We start from the raw sequence: 20147 nt of genomic DNA on the forward strand, positions 1-20147 counted from the left end.
GTTTGGGTCCCAGGGTAAAAAGTTTGGGAACCATTGCACATCACCAGTATCTCCTAAGGCCAGGGTTATGCATAGCTCTTTGGCTTAATATATTGTATCCCATTTCTGATGTGATAATTAATTTACTTAATATCTTCCTAAAGACAAAAGCTTATAACCTAAGTAGGAGGACAAAAAAGTAGGCCAGCTGCAGTCAACAGGGTCAGGGTGCAGTTCAGATAGTCGTTTTGAACCTTTCTAGTTTTCACATTTATTGGAAATAAAATATTTGCATCCTTTAGTGATTTTTTTGCCTTTCATGTGTAATATTTTTGTTCAGCATTTTGGAAAATTGCTATATGAAAAGTCCACTTTAATAGTAGATAGTAAATGAGATGAACAAAAAAAAGGTGTTCGAATCCAAGTGAGCTCGCAATGCAAAACTATGTTTTTATACAAATTCCATTCAACGACATTCACAACAATCTTACCCAACAGAATTGCGAGGTACTATACACATAGGCTACTATACACCGAAAAATCCTAAAGTGGTGTTAAATTAACACCCGATGGTGCACAAATAGTCACCCAACATTGCATTTGTATACACCCTTAGGAGTTAAATTAGCTGTTAATAAACAGTAATGTGAAAGTGGACATGGATAATATTAGAACTGTACAAAAATGTATGAGGGAACCAAATCACAATATGTGTACAAAGTCATAGAGCAGCTATTCACATTGCCGACTCCAGAACAGGTAAAGCTGGGCGATATACAGAAAATTAAATGTTTTTGACTAAATATCTGAGACTTTTTACCACTTTGGACAATTTCTGAAAGTGTAAATAATGATTGAAACCAGGAAGAGAACACTTTTGCCATATCACAATAGTATGATGCGCAAAATCCCACATGATATCTAGTCTTATATCACGATATCAATATATTATATCGATATATTGCACAGCCCTGGTGAAAGGACAGACACTTTATAATCCAGTCCCCATTTGCTGTGAACGGTTCGATTCCCTCTGTGGCTCAATGATGGCAACACAGGACACCTATCTGGACAGGTACAGAGGGATATTAGAGCTGGATTCCTTAGGTTTCATATCCTACCCAGGATTTGAACCTGGCCTGGGTCTTCCGTGTAGGACACTTTACCACACTACAGAGGCAAAACCTGCTAGGCCAGGATTAGATATTGCGCTTAAGAACTTCCAACAGGGCGACTTGTCAATCAGTAGGTGTCAGGTCTAAATGTCTTGATGTAAGGGAGTAGGGAGGTGTACGTTTTATTATATTGTATTAATATATTCTACCGTACAGAATGGTTAAAATAACCTTTTCTTCATTCACGGTAAATAAGTTCCAGATTGCAGTTTTAAGGCTGGCGTAACCAAAGACAGTGACTCTTTAGTCACTGAGGTTCCGTTCCGTGTCTTGCTCAAAGGCACTTTGTCGAGACACACAGACACTGAGGGCTTAGAATTGAACCTGTGACCTATGTGTTACAGGGTGGTGACATTTTGTAATCTGCCCTGCCATCAGAGGACAAGTCACACAAGCACTTTCAGTCACTGTCACTGTCACTCTGCTCCTCGTCCTCTTCATCACCACCACCACCTTCCTCTTCCACCTTCTCCTCCTCGACAAGGCCAGAGAAGAAGTTGTCGTTTCCGTGGGCCTTCTTACTCAGGGACTTGAGGCGGCCATCTTTCTTCTTGCGCTTGCGGTAGTCGCTGACCGTCATGGCGGCCAGGGACGAGATGTCCCAGAACTTCACCAGCGAGTCGTGAGCGCAGCTGGCCAGGAAACGGCCGTCCGCCGACTTGGCGATCTGCTCGATGGGCTCGCCGACGTGCTGCCCAATGCTGCCGATGACGCGGTTAGGGAGGATGTTGATCGCTCTGTGGTGGAGGGAAGGGAAGGGGGTGTGGCAGAGAGAGATACTTTTGTTAAAGTTCATTGTTCATTGAGAGAAATCTCGATTTACAATATTATCACGATATTATCACGATAATCAAAATATCCATTATCCTGGGGTGGAACATTTGAGATTTGAAGATTTGGTAGAGAGTGAAAAAAAGAACGTATATTATATGAGTACTTTTTACCAATAGAGGGTTTAAATGGTAACGGATACAGTTTGGGAAAATAAAAGGTGTATTGATCCCAGTGCATGACAGAGGACGATTTCACGATAAATGAAATCTCCACGATACGATTATCGTGAGTGTTTTATCACGATAAACGATAATATCACTTATCGTCCCATCCCTAACCACAACATGCGAAAGAGCGCACACAGTTGAAAGCATTATGTTCAGCCTCTCTTTCATTTTGTGATTTCAATCTCTTAAAATATTCAATGTCTTGTATCCTGGATGTCTAGTTCAGGGGTTTTCAAAGTGGGTGACGGGGCACCCTGGGGTGCCGCGACGGCAGTCCAGGGGTGCCACGAGATAACTTGATAATATTTTGAATTTATTTGGACACTTGAAAAAATATTTAGTATCATTTTAAACTTGGAAGTACAAAGTTATTTTCAGTCAGTTCTAACCAAAATGGCTATTATCTCAACGTTTTCCTCGCAACATAATCACTAAAATATCGTCAGTGTCGGGCAGAAACCTCGTATCTCCAAGTTTCAAATTTACCAAAATCTTCTGGTAAAGCAAAGCCCTGCTTCATCATACAAGACTGTCGCACAAAACTAGTGAAATCAGCCGATCTACAAGCACAACGCCTCGTGATGCGAGGCGTTGTGTGCTTGTAGATCTGCTGTTTCCACTAGTTTAGTACATTTCATAGATGATAAATACAAAACGAACGGTTTTGGACATACAAGGTTTCCACCCGACAACGACGATATGCTATAAATATGGTGCTGGGAGTGAAAATTATAATGTAGGGGTGCCTCGGATTAAAAGAATATTTATGGGGTGCCCTGAGAAAAAAAAAGTTTGGGAACCCCTGGTCTAGTTGCTTGGTACCATCGCTTCAACAGCTTTACCCTGCTCCACCACTCCAGCTGAAACCATACTGGGGCAATCATTATGAAGCCTCAGAAATGGCCTCCTACTATGAGTTGTTGAATGAGTGTAACGTTATTTGTTCTCTTAAGTAAAGAATGTGAATATTCTTTCCACCCCTGGTTATCGACCACTATGGTGACCTCACGGACCTTATGACTCCGTTGATGGAGGCGGCACACATGATGCTGTCGGTTATGGGGACGATGGAGTCGATGCTCTCGGCCTTCAGGGCGAAGCGGTCGCTGGTGGCTCCGAAGCCGTCCCAGTTGAAGATGTAGACGGTCCCCTCGGAGGAGCCGCACACCACCTTCCTGCCGTGCTTCATCAGCGACACGCACGTCAGGTCCCCGTTCTGGAACTCGGAGAGCAGCTCGAACCGCCGGCGCTTGATGTTGAACACGCCCATGGTCCCGTCTCCACTGCACCGTGATTAGATACATTACATACTTTGGATTAGATTATAGCAGTGATATATATCATATATCATAAGATCAGTGGCAACATATTCTGATAATAATCACTGCTATCCACAACTTTCCAACATCTCATCGTGCATTACGCAGAAGGCGAGCGGCATTTCCGGTGTCGCAGCCGAGTGTGATCTACAACCTCACAACGGTTGCATCTGCGACGCGACGGATAGTGTTTTGTTTGTTCAGTAACGGGGGTCTCCCTGTCTCTCCAGCCCTTTAGTTAAACTGATTTTTTGTATTTTATTTTTTTAAATTCAGATCAAATTGATTGATTGATTGATGAATTGCAAGTTGATAATTTGTGTTCCCTCTCCTGGATGGATGAAATTGGTGTCCAACATGAAAATGTATTTTCTGTTTAGTAAAGAGCTGGAGAGACCCCTGTTACGGAACAAACTCTATAGCATGATTACTATCAGAAGAATATAGAACTTTAGAAATTAAAGAAACTATAGCATTTTCTAAACAATAACCTGTTTGGTTTATAGCAACTTTAACCACTTAAATCTGTGTTTCTCAAAGTGGTTTCCAGGGACTCTGTGGGTCTAAAAGGACCCATACAAGTCTGTAACTCCGACAGTGTACAAATGGAACCAAATGGGTTAGGGTTAGGGTCCATTTGGTTCCATTTGTACACTGTCAGAGTTAAGGGGAAACCTTGAAATTTAAAAGTTTGAGAAATACTGACTTAAATCATATACTACTGTATTGTACTGTATATATTGTATTGACCTGGATGTGAGCAGAGTCTTCTTGGCCTGGTCTATAGCTATTCCACTGATGTAGTCCTCATGCTGCTTCATGTCCATGAAGGACGTGCCTTTCCTCATGTCCCACACCTACACACAAAGTATGGAATTTATGAAATCCGATCTGCCCTGCGCAAGTGCAGAGATTTCTGGCCTGGGCAAGAAATATACACTTGAGTTATGTTTACAATGTCCAAAATAAATGACAAATATTTGTATGTCAAATAAACATCAAGTTAATTGACATGATCATGACAGACCTAGGTTAGCCCATTCAAGCTGGGAAAACATCAATGTCATTATAGATTTTAGCATTGGCTTTTCAGAAATAGAAGATATACAATCTGCTATTTTTTTTTTTTGTGTTGTATGTGTATGTTTTTGTTTTGTAATCATCCTTGGTGGTGATAAGAGCAGAACTGTTGTGTCACTGTCAGCCGGCCTACTGTTATGAGCTGTGACTAGAGGGTTGCAGGATCATCACATAAGAGGAGGATTTACACATTTATCTCTGTCTGTGTCACCAGAAGAAGGCTGCGGTCATTGAGAGCACATACATGCTGTCATAGGGCTGGTGCAGAAGATTTTTGTGATCCTCCTGTGTGGTAATAACGCGTCATCGACCGCAAAATGAGAGCCGTTCGGTTATCTTTATTTTTAACAACTTGAACCCGAGCGTCACTATTCTGGAGATAACGTTCACTTGAATATAGCCGATCTCAAGCTCACAATGTGTTGTAACACCATGTTCCCATTATTGTTTACTATGCTGCTGCATATAGCCTAGGCAGGGACGTGCTGGGCCCCTGATTCAGCCAGGGAAAAAGAGTTGAAGAGGCCCTCATTGCGTGCTATAGAGAGAGAGAGATCTCTCTATAGCGCTGCTGCTACTCAAAGATTTGCCATTTCAGATCATGACAAGTGACAAGCCAGTGGGCCAATTACTGTACATGAGTTATATTTCGTCGTGGTCGGGTGGAAACCTTGTATGTCCAAAACCGTTTGTTTTGGTAGATGAATTATGTTAATAAATGATGGCAAAATCGCAATATTCTGAGGTCCCGTTGTTTCAAGGTCCCAGTAGTCTGGTAACAAGTTCAGTAAAACTAACATGGGTGAATGCTAATCTGGTGAAATGCTAATGGTTGGTGAGTAGCTAACCTGCCGACGCTGGTGAGTAGCTAACCTGCCGACGCTGGTGAGTAGCTAACCTGCCGACGCTGGTGAATAGCTAACCTGCCGACGCTGGTGAGTAGCTAACCTGCCGACGCTGGTGAGTAGCTAACCTGCTGACGCTGGTGACGGCGCGCCTCCGTCATCTCCACCGAAGACGAGCGCTCTATCCCGTTTCCACCATACAGAACGTAAATTAGCGTCTGCGGTTAGAGTTAGGTTTTAGGGTTAGCATTCACCAGGTTAGCATTCACCAGTGTGTCGGCAGGTTAGTCTCGGACTACTGGGACCTCGAAACAATAGGACCTCGGAATAGCGCTACGCGCCCAATAATTGTTGCATAGTCGCCTGATTCACTTGGACCGCTCGGAGGTGGCAAAAGTCAAAAGGGACAAAGATGTACGATTCTAAAACATCATGACGGAGTGACAGCCCTCTCCACCTGCAGGACTTCAGGTGGTGACCCGACGACCACACCTCGCGGTTCTCGCCCTCCGTGCAGGAGTAGGCGTAGGCGTAGATGTCCCCGTCCTGGTCGCCCATGGCCACCAGGTCCCTGGACGGGTGGAAGGACAGGGTGTTGGCCGCCGCCTCCAGACGGATGTCCTCTGGCGTGTCGCGGACACGCGGCTCCCTGGGCTGATGGACAGACACACAGATGTTGATTGATCCCATTAATTTAGTGCAGGGGTAATCATTTTTGTAGTTTGTATCACCCCTTAAGGGCCATTTATAGTTACGGATGGATGATTTTGTGTACGTTTGGGGTTGAGGAGGAACTTACGGTAATTGCGTCGACATGCATAGTTCCGTCCGTTCTCTGTGTTATATACGGTTCAATTACATACTGTATCCAATAGATGGCACCCAAATGCATCTTCCCAATGAGCAAACATGTTGATAGGCATCGGCGATTACATGCATTAAGTAAATAGCCTACAGCCGTGCTGTGCGTTCTTTCAATGGCATCGTACTCTATTTTCACTCCATAGTTGATGTCCCTGCACGCCGTCGCCGTCGGAAAATGTTGTTATTAAGCCTATTATTAATATTATTATTTGGATAAAGTAGAACAACTTTTAAAACCAATCATAATCATTTAAAATGGTATCATGATCTGACACTGGCACTTTGCTGCTTCTGCGTTCTGCCTCCGCTGCTGCTGTGTGCACTGCAGTTGTACAAGTGGCAACAGGTCTGCGTCCTGAACGGCTTGTTGTTCACTGTTCAGCGTTTGTGATTTATTTATTTTTTACTTCCTCCTACTACGAAATGGATACCAGAAAAAAAGACGAAACATTTCTCCCTCTACTGCCCCCACGGTTGACAAAAGTTCGCCACGGGTACTTCATGTGTACGTACGTTTTTATCGGTTTTAATCCGTTAGGTTGAGTGTTGTCCGTAACGTTACGGACAGAGACAATTACGTCCGGAGCTACGGAGAGACCGGATCAAAGTACTCTCCGTCTCCGTTCGTTATGTATCCCCGCGTTGTTTATGTACTACTATGCATGGTACTTTAGTTGAGAGAGAGATGAAGTAGGGATCCCCACAACCTGTTCATAGATTCAATAGAGTCAATATAATATTATTTGCGTGTCATCATACCTTTAAGTATTGACTCTATTGAATCTATGAACAGGTTGTGGGGATCCCTAATTCATCTCTCTCTCTCAACTAAGGGGTGATACAATCACAGAGGATTAAAATAAAATCACACTTGTGTGAACTGAGCGGTGGAGGCTGCGTGTGTGTGTGTGTGTGTGTGTGTGTGTGTGTGTGTGTGTGTGTGTGTGTGTGTGTGTGTGTGTGTGTGTGTGTGTGTGTGTGTGTGTGTGTGTGCGCGTGCGTGTGTGCGTGCGTGTGTATTATGTGTGTGTGAATGTGAGTGTGCCTGGCCTGAACAGCGCCCCTCCCTTAACATGTGTGGTCAGAAAAGGTATAGCAGGCTACATACACCACAGGCTACATACAGACAGACACACAGACAGACACACACGGATACACACACGGCCACGCTATGGAGACGGTGTGACCACCGCTCAAAAAACACAATAAAGTCCCGAGGCTCATTTTACTGAAGACGTCTAGAAACCCATACAGAACACAATACATAGTACTACGTACATCTTATATTTACAATTGGCTTAAAGCCGCATCCCACTTCCAAGCCCATGGCACGCCCACTCTGCATCCACTCCAACTCTACTTCAACTCAACGGACGGGAGAAGGACGTAGGGAATAATACCGCCCACCTCTATGCCGTCGGCTCATTCGCTAAGCACGAGAGAGAGGAGGCAACAGGGGAGGGGGGGCGGGCAAGCGAGAGAGAGAGAGAGAGAGTGAAATTTGACACCACTGTGTTTGCATGTGCGTGCTGCTGCGTCTGGCCGTTAAGCAAGCCTGTCCCTGTTCCGGTCTGGTTCCGGTCTCCCCCAAGCCCCCTGTGATTGGCTGAACCGGACGTAGGGAGCGCTCGGTTGTAGTCACTTGGACCGCGCGAGGTGCACCAAACGTTGCGTTTATCGTGCGCTTGCCCAGGCCTTACGGCCTGGGCATAAATATAACGATTGCATTCACCACGGCTTCGTAACTCGCGCGGCCCTGGCCCGCTCTTCGCCCCCGAGCGCCGCTGGCCTTCGCGCCGCTTGCAATGTCGTGGACAGTAACTGGCTGGCGTATCTAACCATAAAACGAGCGCTCCCTTCATAAGACTAGATTGCGAATAGCTTCCTCGCGCTGCTGCTGCCTCCACAGTGAGTGCAGAGAAATAGCAGAGGCATAACAGTCACTTCTCTCCAGTGCGTCCGGCGGTCAAATATGTCCGACCGGAAACGTGCGCTGCGGCACAATAGTTCCGCCACAATTTTTTTTTTTTTTTTTACTTTTTTTTTTTTTTTTTTTTTAACTAGATGGGAGCGGCCCGAAGGGCCGCAACCCTCTAGTACCATACAATAGGCAGCACAAGGCAATATTACACACACACACACACACACACACACACACACACAGACTCACTTGTTCATCTTCTTCATCTTCATCTTCATCTTCATCTTGTTCATCCCGAGGCTGATGACAGAGACACACACAATTGACACAAATGATGACACAATAGAGAAATACAAGTTCATGTAAACAATAAATAACAATCATACAGTCTACTGAACAAATAGATAAAACAGCACACGCGCACGCACACGCACACACACACACACACACACACACACACACACACACACACACACACACACACACACACGACCATACTCACTTGTTCATCTTCATCTTGCTCATCTTGTTCACGCGGGACAGGGACAGGTTGTGGGGGCTCTGTCTCCTCTGGTACGGCTTGTGTTTGTGGAGAATCTTCATTATTCAGCACCGGGATGTTTTCAACGTGCTCCGTGGACGCCGCCATGTTGTTTATTCGCTCTCTCTCTCTCTAGCCTGGGCTGGCTTCCAATTTCGGGCTTTTGATCCGGTCGGGAGCGGAAGAGCTCCTACGTTTTTCTGTAGTCCAAAACGGACTACACTTTGGGCGGAAACAACGACCGGAAACAGTTTTAACCCGTACTTGCGCATGCGCTAACTACTTGCGCATGCGCTAAACTGGGTTGAAACTGTTTCCGGTCGTTGTTTCCGGCCAAAGTGTAGTCCGTTTTGGACTACAGAAAAACGTAGGAGCTCTTCCGCTCCCGACTAGTCTCGCGTAGCCAGACAACTATTCCACAATCTCTGAATGCTATATAGAGTCTGGAACAGCAGCTCCCGAACGGCGAGTATCGGAAGTAGCCACTGCTGCACTGAACTGTAGTCCCATTGGAAACATAACAGAAACACAATAGCTCAGACAAAGTCATTCGAGCTGCCTATTATTGTTATTAGTGTATAGTTTATGAAACGTTTGAAAACATCATGAAGGTGACACCAATAACACCAGAGAAAGACAAAATAAAGCCCCCAGAAATGTTGAAAGGAGACTTAACGCTTCCAGTAGGACATGTTATTGCTACTGCACTAAGGGAGCGGTTGCGTCACATCCGCTTTATCTCGCACTCACCGTTTCTATTTCCGTCTGCCAGACTGTATGCTGGGAGCATTTGACCAAATCGCGGAGGCAACAGTCTGGCCACGCGAGACTAGCTCCCGACCGGATCAAACGGCCCGTTTAGTAAACGAAGACAGGCTTTCTCTGAGGGGAAAGCCTGGTGAGGCAAGGTTACTCTCTCTCTGGTGTGACCTGCAGAAGAGATGGTTAGTTAGGGTTACACTGCCGCCTAGCGGACTACAGGGTGTAATACATGTTTTGGTATAAATAATAGATTTTGTGTGAAATTGATGAATCGATTGACATGAATTGTTCATCATGATAAAATATATTGTACTATTGTAAACATGTATTAGTGTTTAGTCATGTTTGTATATATGCTATAGCTATAACATTATTTAATTTCCTACTTGTTTTGTTTCATTTTGGCTTCGTAGGGCCTTCATCAATCAATCAATCAATCAATCAATCAATCAATCAATCAATCGAAATGTTTTTAGTTTTTACACATGTTGTGCTACCTACATGAAGTGAAAGCACACATTAATGTGTAATGATAATATAATTAAACTGCTATTAGCCAATAATAAAACTATAATTTGACTATTTGTCTACTTTTCAATGCGGTATAAGCTTACCACACTGTATTTCAAAATATAAATTAATAGGTTTATGAATACTAACACTAACTATTCGCAAGCCTTTTAGACAAATCACACCTACATCCAACATCTGCAGCCCAGGGCATTTGGCTCTTTATTAAGCCCCAATACATCTTGGAGGAAAACCTACTTTTAACTATATTTTTATGCCAATTATTTTGTACTGTTATTCAATTACATTTTGAATACTTCTACTTGTAACAGAGTATAGGCTATAAGCAGTTTTGATACTTTTACTTTAGGTCGTTCTGACTCGTTCAACATACATGTGTCCAGGGACCCCCAGGAGTCCATGAGGAGGATAGGGTCCCCAGTTAAAGGACAACTTTAGTTTTTTACGACAAGGCCAGGGTTCATATTTTAGATTGTAATTAAAGAATATAAAAGATGAGAGTTAAAATGATTTAATTTACTTCTTTCTATTGTTTTAGAGATTCTTATTTCAGTGGTTGGGGGCATGCGTACAAGTGGCTAAATATGTCATTTTACACAGAATAAGCCCATTCCCAAGATACAACGGAACCTTTCATGGTTGGATGTGACTTATGGGGGCTAGAACTGTAAATAGCAATAAAGAAACTGCTGGCTTATTGTGTCTAAAAAGACATATTTAGCCACTTGTACGCATGCCCCCTACGCATGCCCCACATTTTAGCACGGTAAACGTGATAAAACAATAGAACGAAGCAAATGAAAACATTTTAATACTCACTTTTTCTTTTCTCTAATTACAATCTAAAATATGAACCCTTAAGACTTCAACCATCTTCAACAAGAAGAGAATGTGTAATTATTAGTATATTTTTGATCAGTTTCATCAGTTTTATCTCTTGCCATACTTCCTATATATTTCTTCTTAGATTGGGGTCCGCAGAGATTATAGCCCATAATATAAATCACACAATCAAAGCAAATGGGGGTCCCTGTGCATATTAAACTGGAGGTCCTTGAAATACAAAATCAACTATAAATACATAATAAAAGGTTGAGAATTCCTGTTGCAGAAGTTGGGCAGGGGGGCGGAAACTGGAGAGGCAGGAAGAAAGAGGAGGAGAATGGGAGAATGGGAGGAGGAGAGAGAAAGGAAGGAATGCAAGCTGTGGCGACTACAGTAGTCAGCTGTCAACAGAGAGAAAGAAGAGAGAGAGGAGAGAGAGAGAGAGAGAGAGAGAGAGAGATAAAGAGAGAAAAGGAGAGAGAGAGGGAGATAAATAAAGAAAAGAAAGAGAGAGAGAGAGAGAGAGAGAGAGAGAGAGAGAGAGAGTGGGAGGGAGAAATTGGGGAGAGGGGGGACACAACACAAACTCCGTGTGTGCGTGGTCTGCCAAAGTTTTAACTTGTAAGCGGTTAACGGATCGAGCTCCATCATCTCTGGCTGCGTATAGCGGATGATCGATGGGGATAAAAACAAACGTATAGCCTAGTGGTCGATCAATGATCGGTAGATTATACACGGTCAGTCGTTAAGCAACCGTTAAGGCCAGGGTGGAGCGGTCATCATGAGCGGCTCTGGGGAGGTGGTCTGTGAGGGATGGCTCCGAAAGTCTCCACCTGAGAAGAAGTTACGACGGCATGTGAGTATCAAACTTAAAGCTTCATGTGTTTCTCAAACTTTTACATTTCAAGGTCCCGTTAGGTTTCATTTGGTTCCATTTGTACACTGTCAGAGTTACAGTCTTGTAAGGGGTCAATAGAACCCTATAAAGGAACATAGGCTATAGATTGTCAATGAAATTTTGAGAACCACTTATAATGTGAAAATAATAGTTCAAAAATATGTTTTTTTACATACAGTATAAGCTTAGAGTATTTATTTTTAAAATATTGTCCAGGGACTCACTTAGGCCTATAGCCTACAAATTCCAAAGTAAATAGGCTACAGTATGCCTAGACACTGCGTGGGCACCAAACAAAATGGGACAAGCTGGAGAAAGTTTGGGAACTGCATGCACAAAAACTGTGTTGGCCTACTAAAACAAAGTGAGCCATAGCCTAGGTCATCTACATGGATTTGAGAAGACTGGACAGTGGACACTGAAAGGTAGTGGGCACTGAGAAATGGACAAAGGTGTGATGTACCAAGTTGTAATATCCACAGCAAATTATCTCTGGTGACCATTTTCTTATGAAAAAAAAAAAAGAAAAGAAAAAAAACGCCCAGTCATCTGCAAGAATACAAGAACAGATCTACAAGCTAACAGTGTCACATTGTGACACTTTTTTAGCTTGTAGATCTGCCAGTAAGACTATATGAGGCTTTGGACGTTTAAGCCCCTATATGGGTCTGTGTGTGTCTTCAAGGGCACCTTGTTAATGTAATGTTTGTTGATATGTCACCTCTGTGACCTTTACATTACACCACCTATACACACTCCCTCCGTGTGTGTGTGTGTGTGTGTGTGTGTGTGTGTGTGTGTGTGTGTGTGTGTGTGTGTGCGTGCGTGCGTGCGTGCGTGCGTGCGTGCGTGCGTGCGTGCGTGTGCGTGCGCGCGCCGCGTGCGTGCGTGCGCACGCGTGTGTGTGTTACTGGGTCTACATGTAATAACACTGTCCTGTATTGTCAATAAGTATACCAGCGTGTACACAGTGACTCATTTCCTAGGGCACTTATACTGTTATAGCCTACCGTAGTAGCTCTCCGTTTAGTATGTTAGGCAAGTGTGGTACAAGGCACGTTTATTTGTCTAGCACATTTCAACAGCGAGGCGATTGAAGGTGCATTACACAAAACATTAACAGCATTAAAATAGTTCACCGGATCTCTGGTGGTCTCCTACCGTTGTGGAAGGAGACCCATTTAAATAAAGAATCACACAATGAAAGAGAATCAACAGAATCAAGAAGGTTTATTTGTCACTCAGTCATACAGAGGGCATAAGCAGTGAAATATGTTTATGTAATACCCAGGATTTGAACCCGGGTCTCCCGCATGGAGGTCCAATCCAGTAGACCAAAGGGACATCCCTGTGGACCAGGGGAGATATTAAACTTTTGAGGCCATCAGGCTGAGGCGGCAGTGAGTCACTCTGCTATATATATAGATATATAGAAATATACTGTGTATATATACCGGTAGGCTATATATAGATATATATATATAGATATGATATTTTAAGTAGCAGTGTCAACATTAGCAAGAGGCAGAATGTTGTGCAAGCATTGTGCAAAGTATTTTGCATCTGCATGCTCGGGATTGTAATGCAATTAGTTATTAAAGAGTTACGAGACTTTACGAGAATAAAATACACTGAGAATAAAGTTACTGTGCAGCACAGGAACAGATTTATAAAAGAGAAAAAGCTCATCAGTATAAGGCGGCGGCAAACAGAATGGTCTTCTGCTGCATGTGATTTCAAAGAACTGAGAGTTTCAGCAGACCTCCAGTTTTCTGGGAGTGTGGCCCAGATATGTGGTGTATAAAAACAGATCACTGCTTCTGCACATGTAGTTCTGATTCCGGGGATAGAAAGCAGACCTGATGATGGAGGAGGTCTGGAGGGTTTCTGTTTACTGAAGAGCTGTTACTGAACACTTTTCACTTTACTTACTCGGAATATAGAGGTATTTGAAACTTACCGGTAGGCTTCTTTAAAAATATGATATATGACTGCTGTCGGATGGAAACCATGTACAGTAATCCTATGTCCTAAACCAGGGGTCTTCAACACCATACCAGGGGTCTTCAACACCAAGGGATTTCTCAGAGTTACTACAGGGGGTCCTCCAAATGTTTGTGTGATAGAACCTTTTTTTCTCCTTTTTTATATTAACCACTATCGTCCATCGGCTATTTTCGGCAAAGAGGTTTGGTGTAGAGGGAGAAAAAAGCAGACTAAGTACAGAGTGAAAGGTCAAGTTTACTAAGTATTGACAGTTCAAGTGGTTAAATATCTGGAAACACAAATTTACATGAACCCAAAATACATGATCGTGCTGTCAAACGATTAAACGATATGGTATCTAAGGGTTGTGGGGGTCCCTGCTTCATCTCTCTCTCGACTAAAGGGTCCTTGGCCTGAAAACGTTGAAAACTCTTACTTTTCCGGAAATGGAGAAGAAATAATAACCTGTGTTCAAATGGATCCAATGTAGTTATTGTTTAGTCACAACCTATTTTTAATACTTTTCATTGGTTAAATATTAAAATCTATAAAACCCACAGACAGACTCGACCACTTTTTACCCCCCATTTTGGGCATCTCATCATTACAGGCGAACATCTTTCAACAATGTTTGTCCCTGTAGTAGGACAAACAGACAGACAGTGTTGTTTGTTTGTTTCTGAGGGACAGAATGTTGTTAGTTTCATATGAACGTTGAGACTATAAGCTTTTGTTTACATTTTTGTCAAAGTATGAACAGCCTAAACACAGGATTCTTGCACTCATTTACTGACTGTGTGTGTGTTACAGTCCAGCGTGTTGAATATGTCACATTGTGTTGGCGTTCACTAACGCACCAGGCTGCTAGTTGAACTGCACGGCTCACGTGCATTCATTCCCGTAAGACGCTTAGCGTGCGTCACTCACACACACACACACACAGTCACACACACACACGCACGCACGCACGTACGCACGCACGCACGCACGCACGCACGCACGCACGCACGCACGCACGCACACACACACACACACACACACACACACACACACACACACACACGCTCACACACACGTACGCACGCACGCACACACGCATTCACACACACACAGCATACCTTTCATGCTTCACTAGTGAGTTATGCTAATCTCTTCGCTTTCCCTCTCCCCTCCCCTCCCCTCCCCTCCCCTCCCCTCCTCTCCCCTCCTCTCCTCTCCTCTCCTCTCCTCTCCTCTCCTCTCCTCTCCTCTCCTCTCCTCTCCTCCTCTCTTTATCTTATTGACATGAGGAGGGGAAGAGGAAAGGCAGAAGAGGGGTGGGGAGAAAATAGGAAATAGTTTTTTTGTTGTTATTGTTGAGAGAGAACGAATGAGAAAGAGAGCGAGCGACAGAATTAGAAGGACAGACAGACAGGTCTGAATGGAGTAAGGAGAATGAGGAGAGGATTCATGCTTATTGAAAACAGACGTTGGAACAATAGACCAGTGACGCTTCTCTCTGGAACGTCCCAGTGAGAGGACTGAAATAACACACACACACACACGCACACACGCACACGCACACACAAACAGACAGACAGACAGACACACACACACACACACACACACACACACACACACACACACACACACACACACACACACACACACACACACACACCACACACACACACACACACACACACAAACAGACACACACACACACACACACACACACACCTCAGCATGGCTGCTGTTGTTTTGGGAGGAAGTGTTATTTTAGAGCAATTGTGACCATTTCCTGTCAAGTTCATAGGTCACGGGAGGAAAATAAACGAAGGGAAGAAGTAGAATAAGAGAGAAACGGAGACAAAGAGAGGCAGACAGACAGACAGACAGATGGGGCGAGGGTTTAATTGTTTATTATAATACTAGTAAGACGCCTCAGGGCGACATCGCGAGGTTGCGCCATGTCTTGGCCATCTGGCCAGTGATGTATATCGGACCAGTTACCCATATATGGAGATCCATGTATTGTATATGGAGATATGAGAGCCCAAACATGCTTACTCAGTTATTTGTTATATGAAAGTCCTATGACATCTTTTTTCTCACACAATCCCTTTTATGCCCATACATGGAGATCCCTGTCTGTAGAACCAGCCACACAGATATGGGCTGTCTTCCTCCATACATGGGCATTCCCATATGAAGTCCAGTTAGATAAGGGCTTAATATTGATGACATCAGGGAACTCAATATATGGGCATAAAAGGGATTATGTTAGAGTGGTTCCCATGACATCACAATACAATCCATTTTATGCCCATACATGGAGATCCCTGTCTGAACCAGCCACACCACTGTGATGTCACCTGTTTATGCCCATATATGGAAATCTCTGCTCTGAGTATCTGACATGACTGTGATGTCACAGTGTCAGGGGAACCACAGTATCAGGCCCTATCCCTGCTCTGAGCCTCTGATGTCACAGTGATATGTCAGGGGAACCACAGTGTCAGGCGTGACAGACAGAGATACGGACAAGATGTGCCGGTTTCCATAGTTAACTGCGACCTACGGTCGCAATAATAATCTGGTCTGCATGAGTTCATAACATGAGAGCAATAATATGATGAAACAAGATCGATGACCTAAAACCAAGAATGAATCAATAACAAGACCAACATAATGAGATCAATAACGTTAGACCAATACAATGAGATCAATATAAACTAGGGATGTGAAAAAAAATCGGAAATCGACGCGTCGATCGACTCACGCTCACCGCGACTCAAAAAGTACGAGTCGAAAAGTCGAAAAATATATATATTTTTTTATTTTTCAAAAGTTTTTCCCCCAAAAAAGGTTTTAATCGTTCAAAAACGTTATAAGCGTTAATGTTTTCCATATGTGAGAGGACCGTGTGTGTGTGTGTGTGTGTGTGTGTGTGTGTGTGTGTGTGTGTGTGTGTGTGTGTGTGTGTGTGTGTGTGTGTGTGTGTGTGTGTGTCGGAGACGAGTGCATGCCTGCATGTGTTGTGCATTCGCATGCATGCGGCGCTAGTCAGGTCCGCGGACTACTGGTTGAGAAACACTGCTGGACCGGGGCACCGGGCTGATGTGCGCGTCATAGCAGTGCGCGCTGACTTGCCTGGCTGTATCAACTTTATGGACTGGATGCTTTTGTTTACCTCCTGCCTCTGCATGCACGCTTGACACGAAAGCTCGCTTGTTAATGGCAGCGTCGCCGTTGTGTGCGATGATCACAAACCACACGTCGTTAACGTTAATGCGACACACCGGGGATATATGAGAGCGAGCGGTCAGCGCTCCCGCACGTTCCATGGACTTATTGTCACTCCGCTTCTAGTCTCTAGAGAACAGACTCCATGCTAACAAGGAAGAGCAATTATGTATTATCATTATTATTAGGGCTTTGATGCAAGTTCTGATGGGTGCAGCATACGTTGTGTTTAAAGTAATGCGCCGTTGTGCTGCTCTCCTCTCAGCTGCTGCTTAGCGGAGAAAAAAAAGTGAAAAAAGTCGATCGACGCGTCGATTTTCGGCCGCGACGCGTCGATTCGCCAATAATGCGTCGATTAACATCCCTAATATAAACACAATTAAATCATTCTCACCACTTCAATGACTTAGCTCTTTTTTCCATGCTGTGAGCTTGATTTGTTAATTTAGCTATTTTGAAACTTTTAAAGAAAGGTTTCGATAACTTTGGAAACATTTTGAATCAGTTTTTCTTATATCCCAGCTTCTACCAATGAAGGTTACCATGTTAGTGTTCATGTCGAGTCAGTGTCAATTTTCATATTTGTCCCCCACCCTGCGTTCCAGATATGCTATAGTATAAAGAATGCTCTATTCTGCCAAGTCTTTAGCAAAGAAACTCGCCCTGATAGAACTAGAAAAAGGCGCCTGTAGCATTTGGCCTCTTCCTACTTTAAAGACCCGCGTACCCACAGACACTGCATGCCGGGCCTCCCCCCCGGCAGTCCCCATCACCTTAAGAGTGTAACGTATATTGATCATGCATATTATAGATGTAGGCAGCAATGTTGTATTATTTCTTAAAAGCAGAAGTCATTAGAGATTTTGAATGCAGAATGTTTTTTGATTATCAAAACAAACATTTGTTTGAATGCTGATCGACCGCGCAGGTTCCTTATAACCCCTGTTTCTCAACGCCAGGTCCGGGGCCCACCAGGGGTCCAAATGTTATAAAAACATCTCATCTCCCACACTAAACTACCTTTTCACACTGCTTGGATCCCCTGGAAAAGGTTTTGTATAACTGGCCATCAGGGGCGTCACAAGGGGTAGGAAAGTGGGACTGAGTTACTAGGGCCCAAGGTGGAGGGGCCCTAGTAACTTTAGCTATTGAAAAATAGCAGATATACAAGCTCACAGCGCGGCACAGAGTGCCGCGCTGCGAGCTTGTAGATCTGCTATTTTTGAAAAGTCGTGAAAATGTGAGCAAATCTTTGAATTAGCAGATCTACAAGCTTGCAGCGCGGCACTCGGTGCCGCGCTGTGAGCTTGTATATCTGCTATTTTTCAATAGTTAACATTCATGGGGGGCCTGCAGTGAATCCTTGTACCCAGGGCCCAGAATTTGGTGTGACGCCCCTGCTGGCCATAAACGTACACAGACTGAGGCATGTACTAAATCATTCAGTACAGTTCACTAAAATGTTGCATGATTTTCGTTCAAACGAGAGTCGTTCACCAGTTTATTCAGGGCTTGGCTGGACTTTTGCCTGCATTGCGTTGCTACTCACTGAACTGAAACAGTTTGTTCCCTGGCTGAGTCAGCGCAACTCCTTCACCCGAATGTCCTCTCAAGCTATGGGATCTAAACTCCTGCTGCAGTCACTCACTGTATACAGTATAGTGGGAAATGTGCCTTAGAGTTCAGTAATGTAAACACCTTTGTTTGATTAATTCATGGAATGGCAAGGTTTATCAAATTACCCCACTTCCCTGTCTGGTGACCACATGCTAGTTACATTATTAAATAACGTTATTAGCTAGATTCGTTATTATGAGATTTAAATCAAATTAGCTATATATCTCTGTAAAAATCACACCTAGTGTGAAGTGAACGGTGCTATTTAAGAGTTAATTTCATTAAGCGTCACGTGAAGCTTGGCCAATGCGACCCTGGGCGTACAACAACACTTTGAGCGCTTTGTGCCAAGATGTAGGCCAGATGTAGGCCAGATGTAGGCCAGATGTAGGCCACGCTTCAGAGCTCGGACGACAAACTGGTGCCCAGGTGGACAGGTGCAGTGAATTATATATCATTGAGTTATTTCAATGGTTTTCTTGAATCAAGTCATGTAACACACGGCCACCAATTCCCAACACTTCCTGTTCCACTGCTGCCTCTTCCTGTACACACTTCCTGGAGAGAGAGAGAGAGAGAGAGAGAGAGAGAGAGAGAGAGAGAGAAGGGGGGTGGTTGGGGTGTACATGACATGTGCTCCAAAGCTTTGTTTGTTTGTTACTATGAAAAAACACTCACACACACACTAACACATGCACGCACGCACGCACGCACGCACGCACACACACACACACACACACACACACACACACACACAAGCCACGCTTGACCTTTAGTCTCATGTTGTGTGGGATTGTGTTAAGAAACGGTTTTAAGTATCTGTCAAGATGGATTTGCTTGCCGAACACACAGACGACGTACGTACGCCTGTATGTTTGCCAAGCAAATCCACAGTGTGTGTGTGTGTGTGTGTTACTGTGTGAGAGAGAGAGAGAGGCAGAGAGAGAGAGGTAGAGAGGAGGAGAGAGAGAGAGAGTGAAAGACATGATGATATAGAAACAGTTAAGTTACATTAGTGTTTACCACACCCCACATAATATGATGTAATTGTTTTCACAATCACAAACATGGAGTTAATTATATCCTTCTCTCTGTGTGTGTGTGTGTGTGTGTGTGTGTGTGTGTGTGTGTGTGTGTGTGCGTGCGTGCGTGCGTGCGTGTGTGTGTGTCTAGGCGTGGAAGAGGCGTTGGTTTGTGTTGCGCTGTGGCAAGATGACAGGAGACCCAGACGTCCTTCAGTATTATAAGAATCACCAGGCCAAGAAACCCATCAAAACCATCAACCTGGACCTGTGTGAACAGGTGAGATATGAAACCCATCAAAACCATCAACCTGGACCTGTGTGAACAGTTAAGACACATCCTTGTATTGCTGGACATTCTCAAAGTGGGCACTCTAGGGTGCCACTGCTGGGCCTATCATCCACTGTTATGTTAAATGTCAAAGTAGTAAAAAAGTTGCATTGAAGGTGCGGGTGAAAATTAAGATTGTAATTTAGGGTTGCCATGGATGAAAAAATCGGTATAAAATTTAGACAATCTGTGGCGCAAGGTCTAAAAGAGGTTTCAAACAGTGTG

At 44.0% G+C, this 20147-nt stretch overlaps 2 protein-coding genes across 2 annotated transcripts in view; one reads left to right on the forward strand and one right to left on the reverse strand.

The window, feature by feature from the left end:
• Positions 1-369: 369 nt before the first annotated feature.
• On the reverse strand, positions 370-8833 carry wdr55 (WD repeat domain 55; the record flags this gene model as incomplete). The annotated part of the gene is made up of 6 exons (XM_080741501.1): positions 370-1891; positions 3169-3438; positions 4225-4331; positions 5772-6053; positions 8434-8484; positions 8687-8833. 6 exons carry the CDS (start codon positions 8831-8833, stop codon positions 1555-1557), a joined length of 1194 nt encoding a protein of 397 aa, XP_080597627.1. The 3' UTR covers positions 370-1554.
• Positions 8834-11516: 2683 nt separating this feature from the next.
• Positions 11517-20147, forward strand: part of LOC308297938 (GRB2-associated-binding protein 1-like) — a 23914-nt gene continuing 15283 nt past the window's right edge. Inside the window, exons 1-2 of the mRNA XM_080741502.1 lie at positions 11517-11699; positions 19743-19871. Of these exons, the coding sequence (XP_080597628.1) occupies positions 11625-11699; positions 19743-19871 (204 nt within the window). The 5' untranslated portion in view covers positions 11517-11624. The remainder of the gene's footprint in view (positions 11700-19742; positions 19872-20147) is intronic.

This window comes from Nannobrachium achirus, assembly GCF_963921795.1.
Source record: "Nannobrachium achirus genome assembly, chromosome: 14".
Taxonomy (NCBI): domain Eukaryota; kingdom Metazoa; phylum Chordata; class Actinopteri; order Myctophiformes; family Myctophidae; genus Nannobrachium; species Nannobrachium achirus.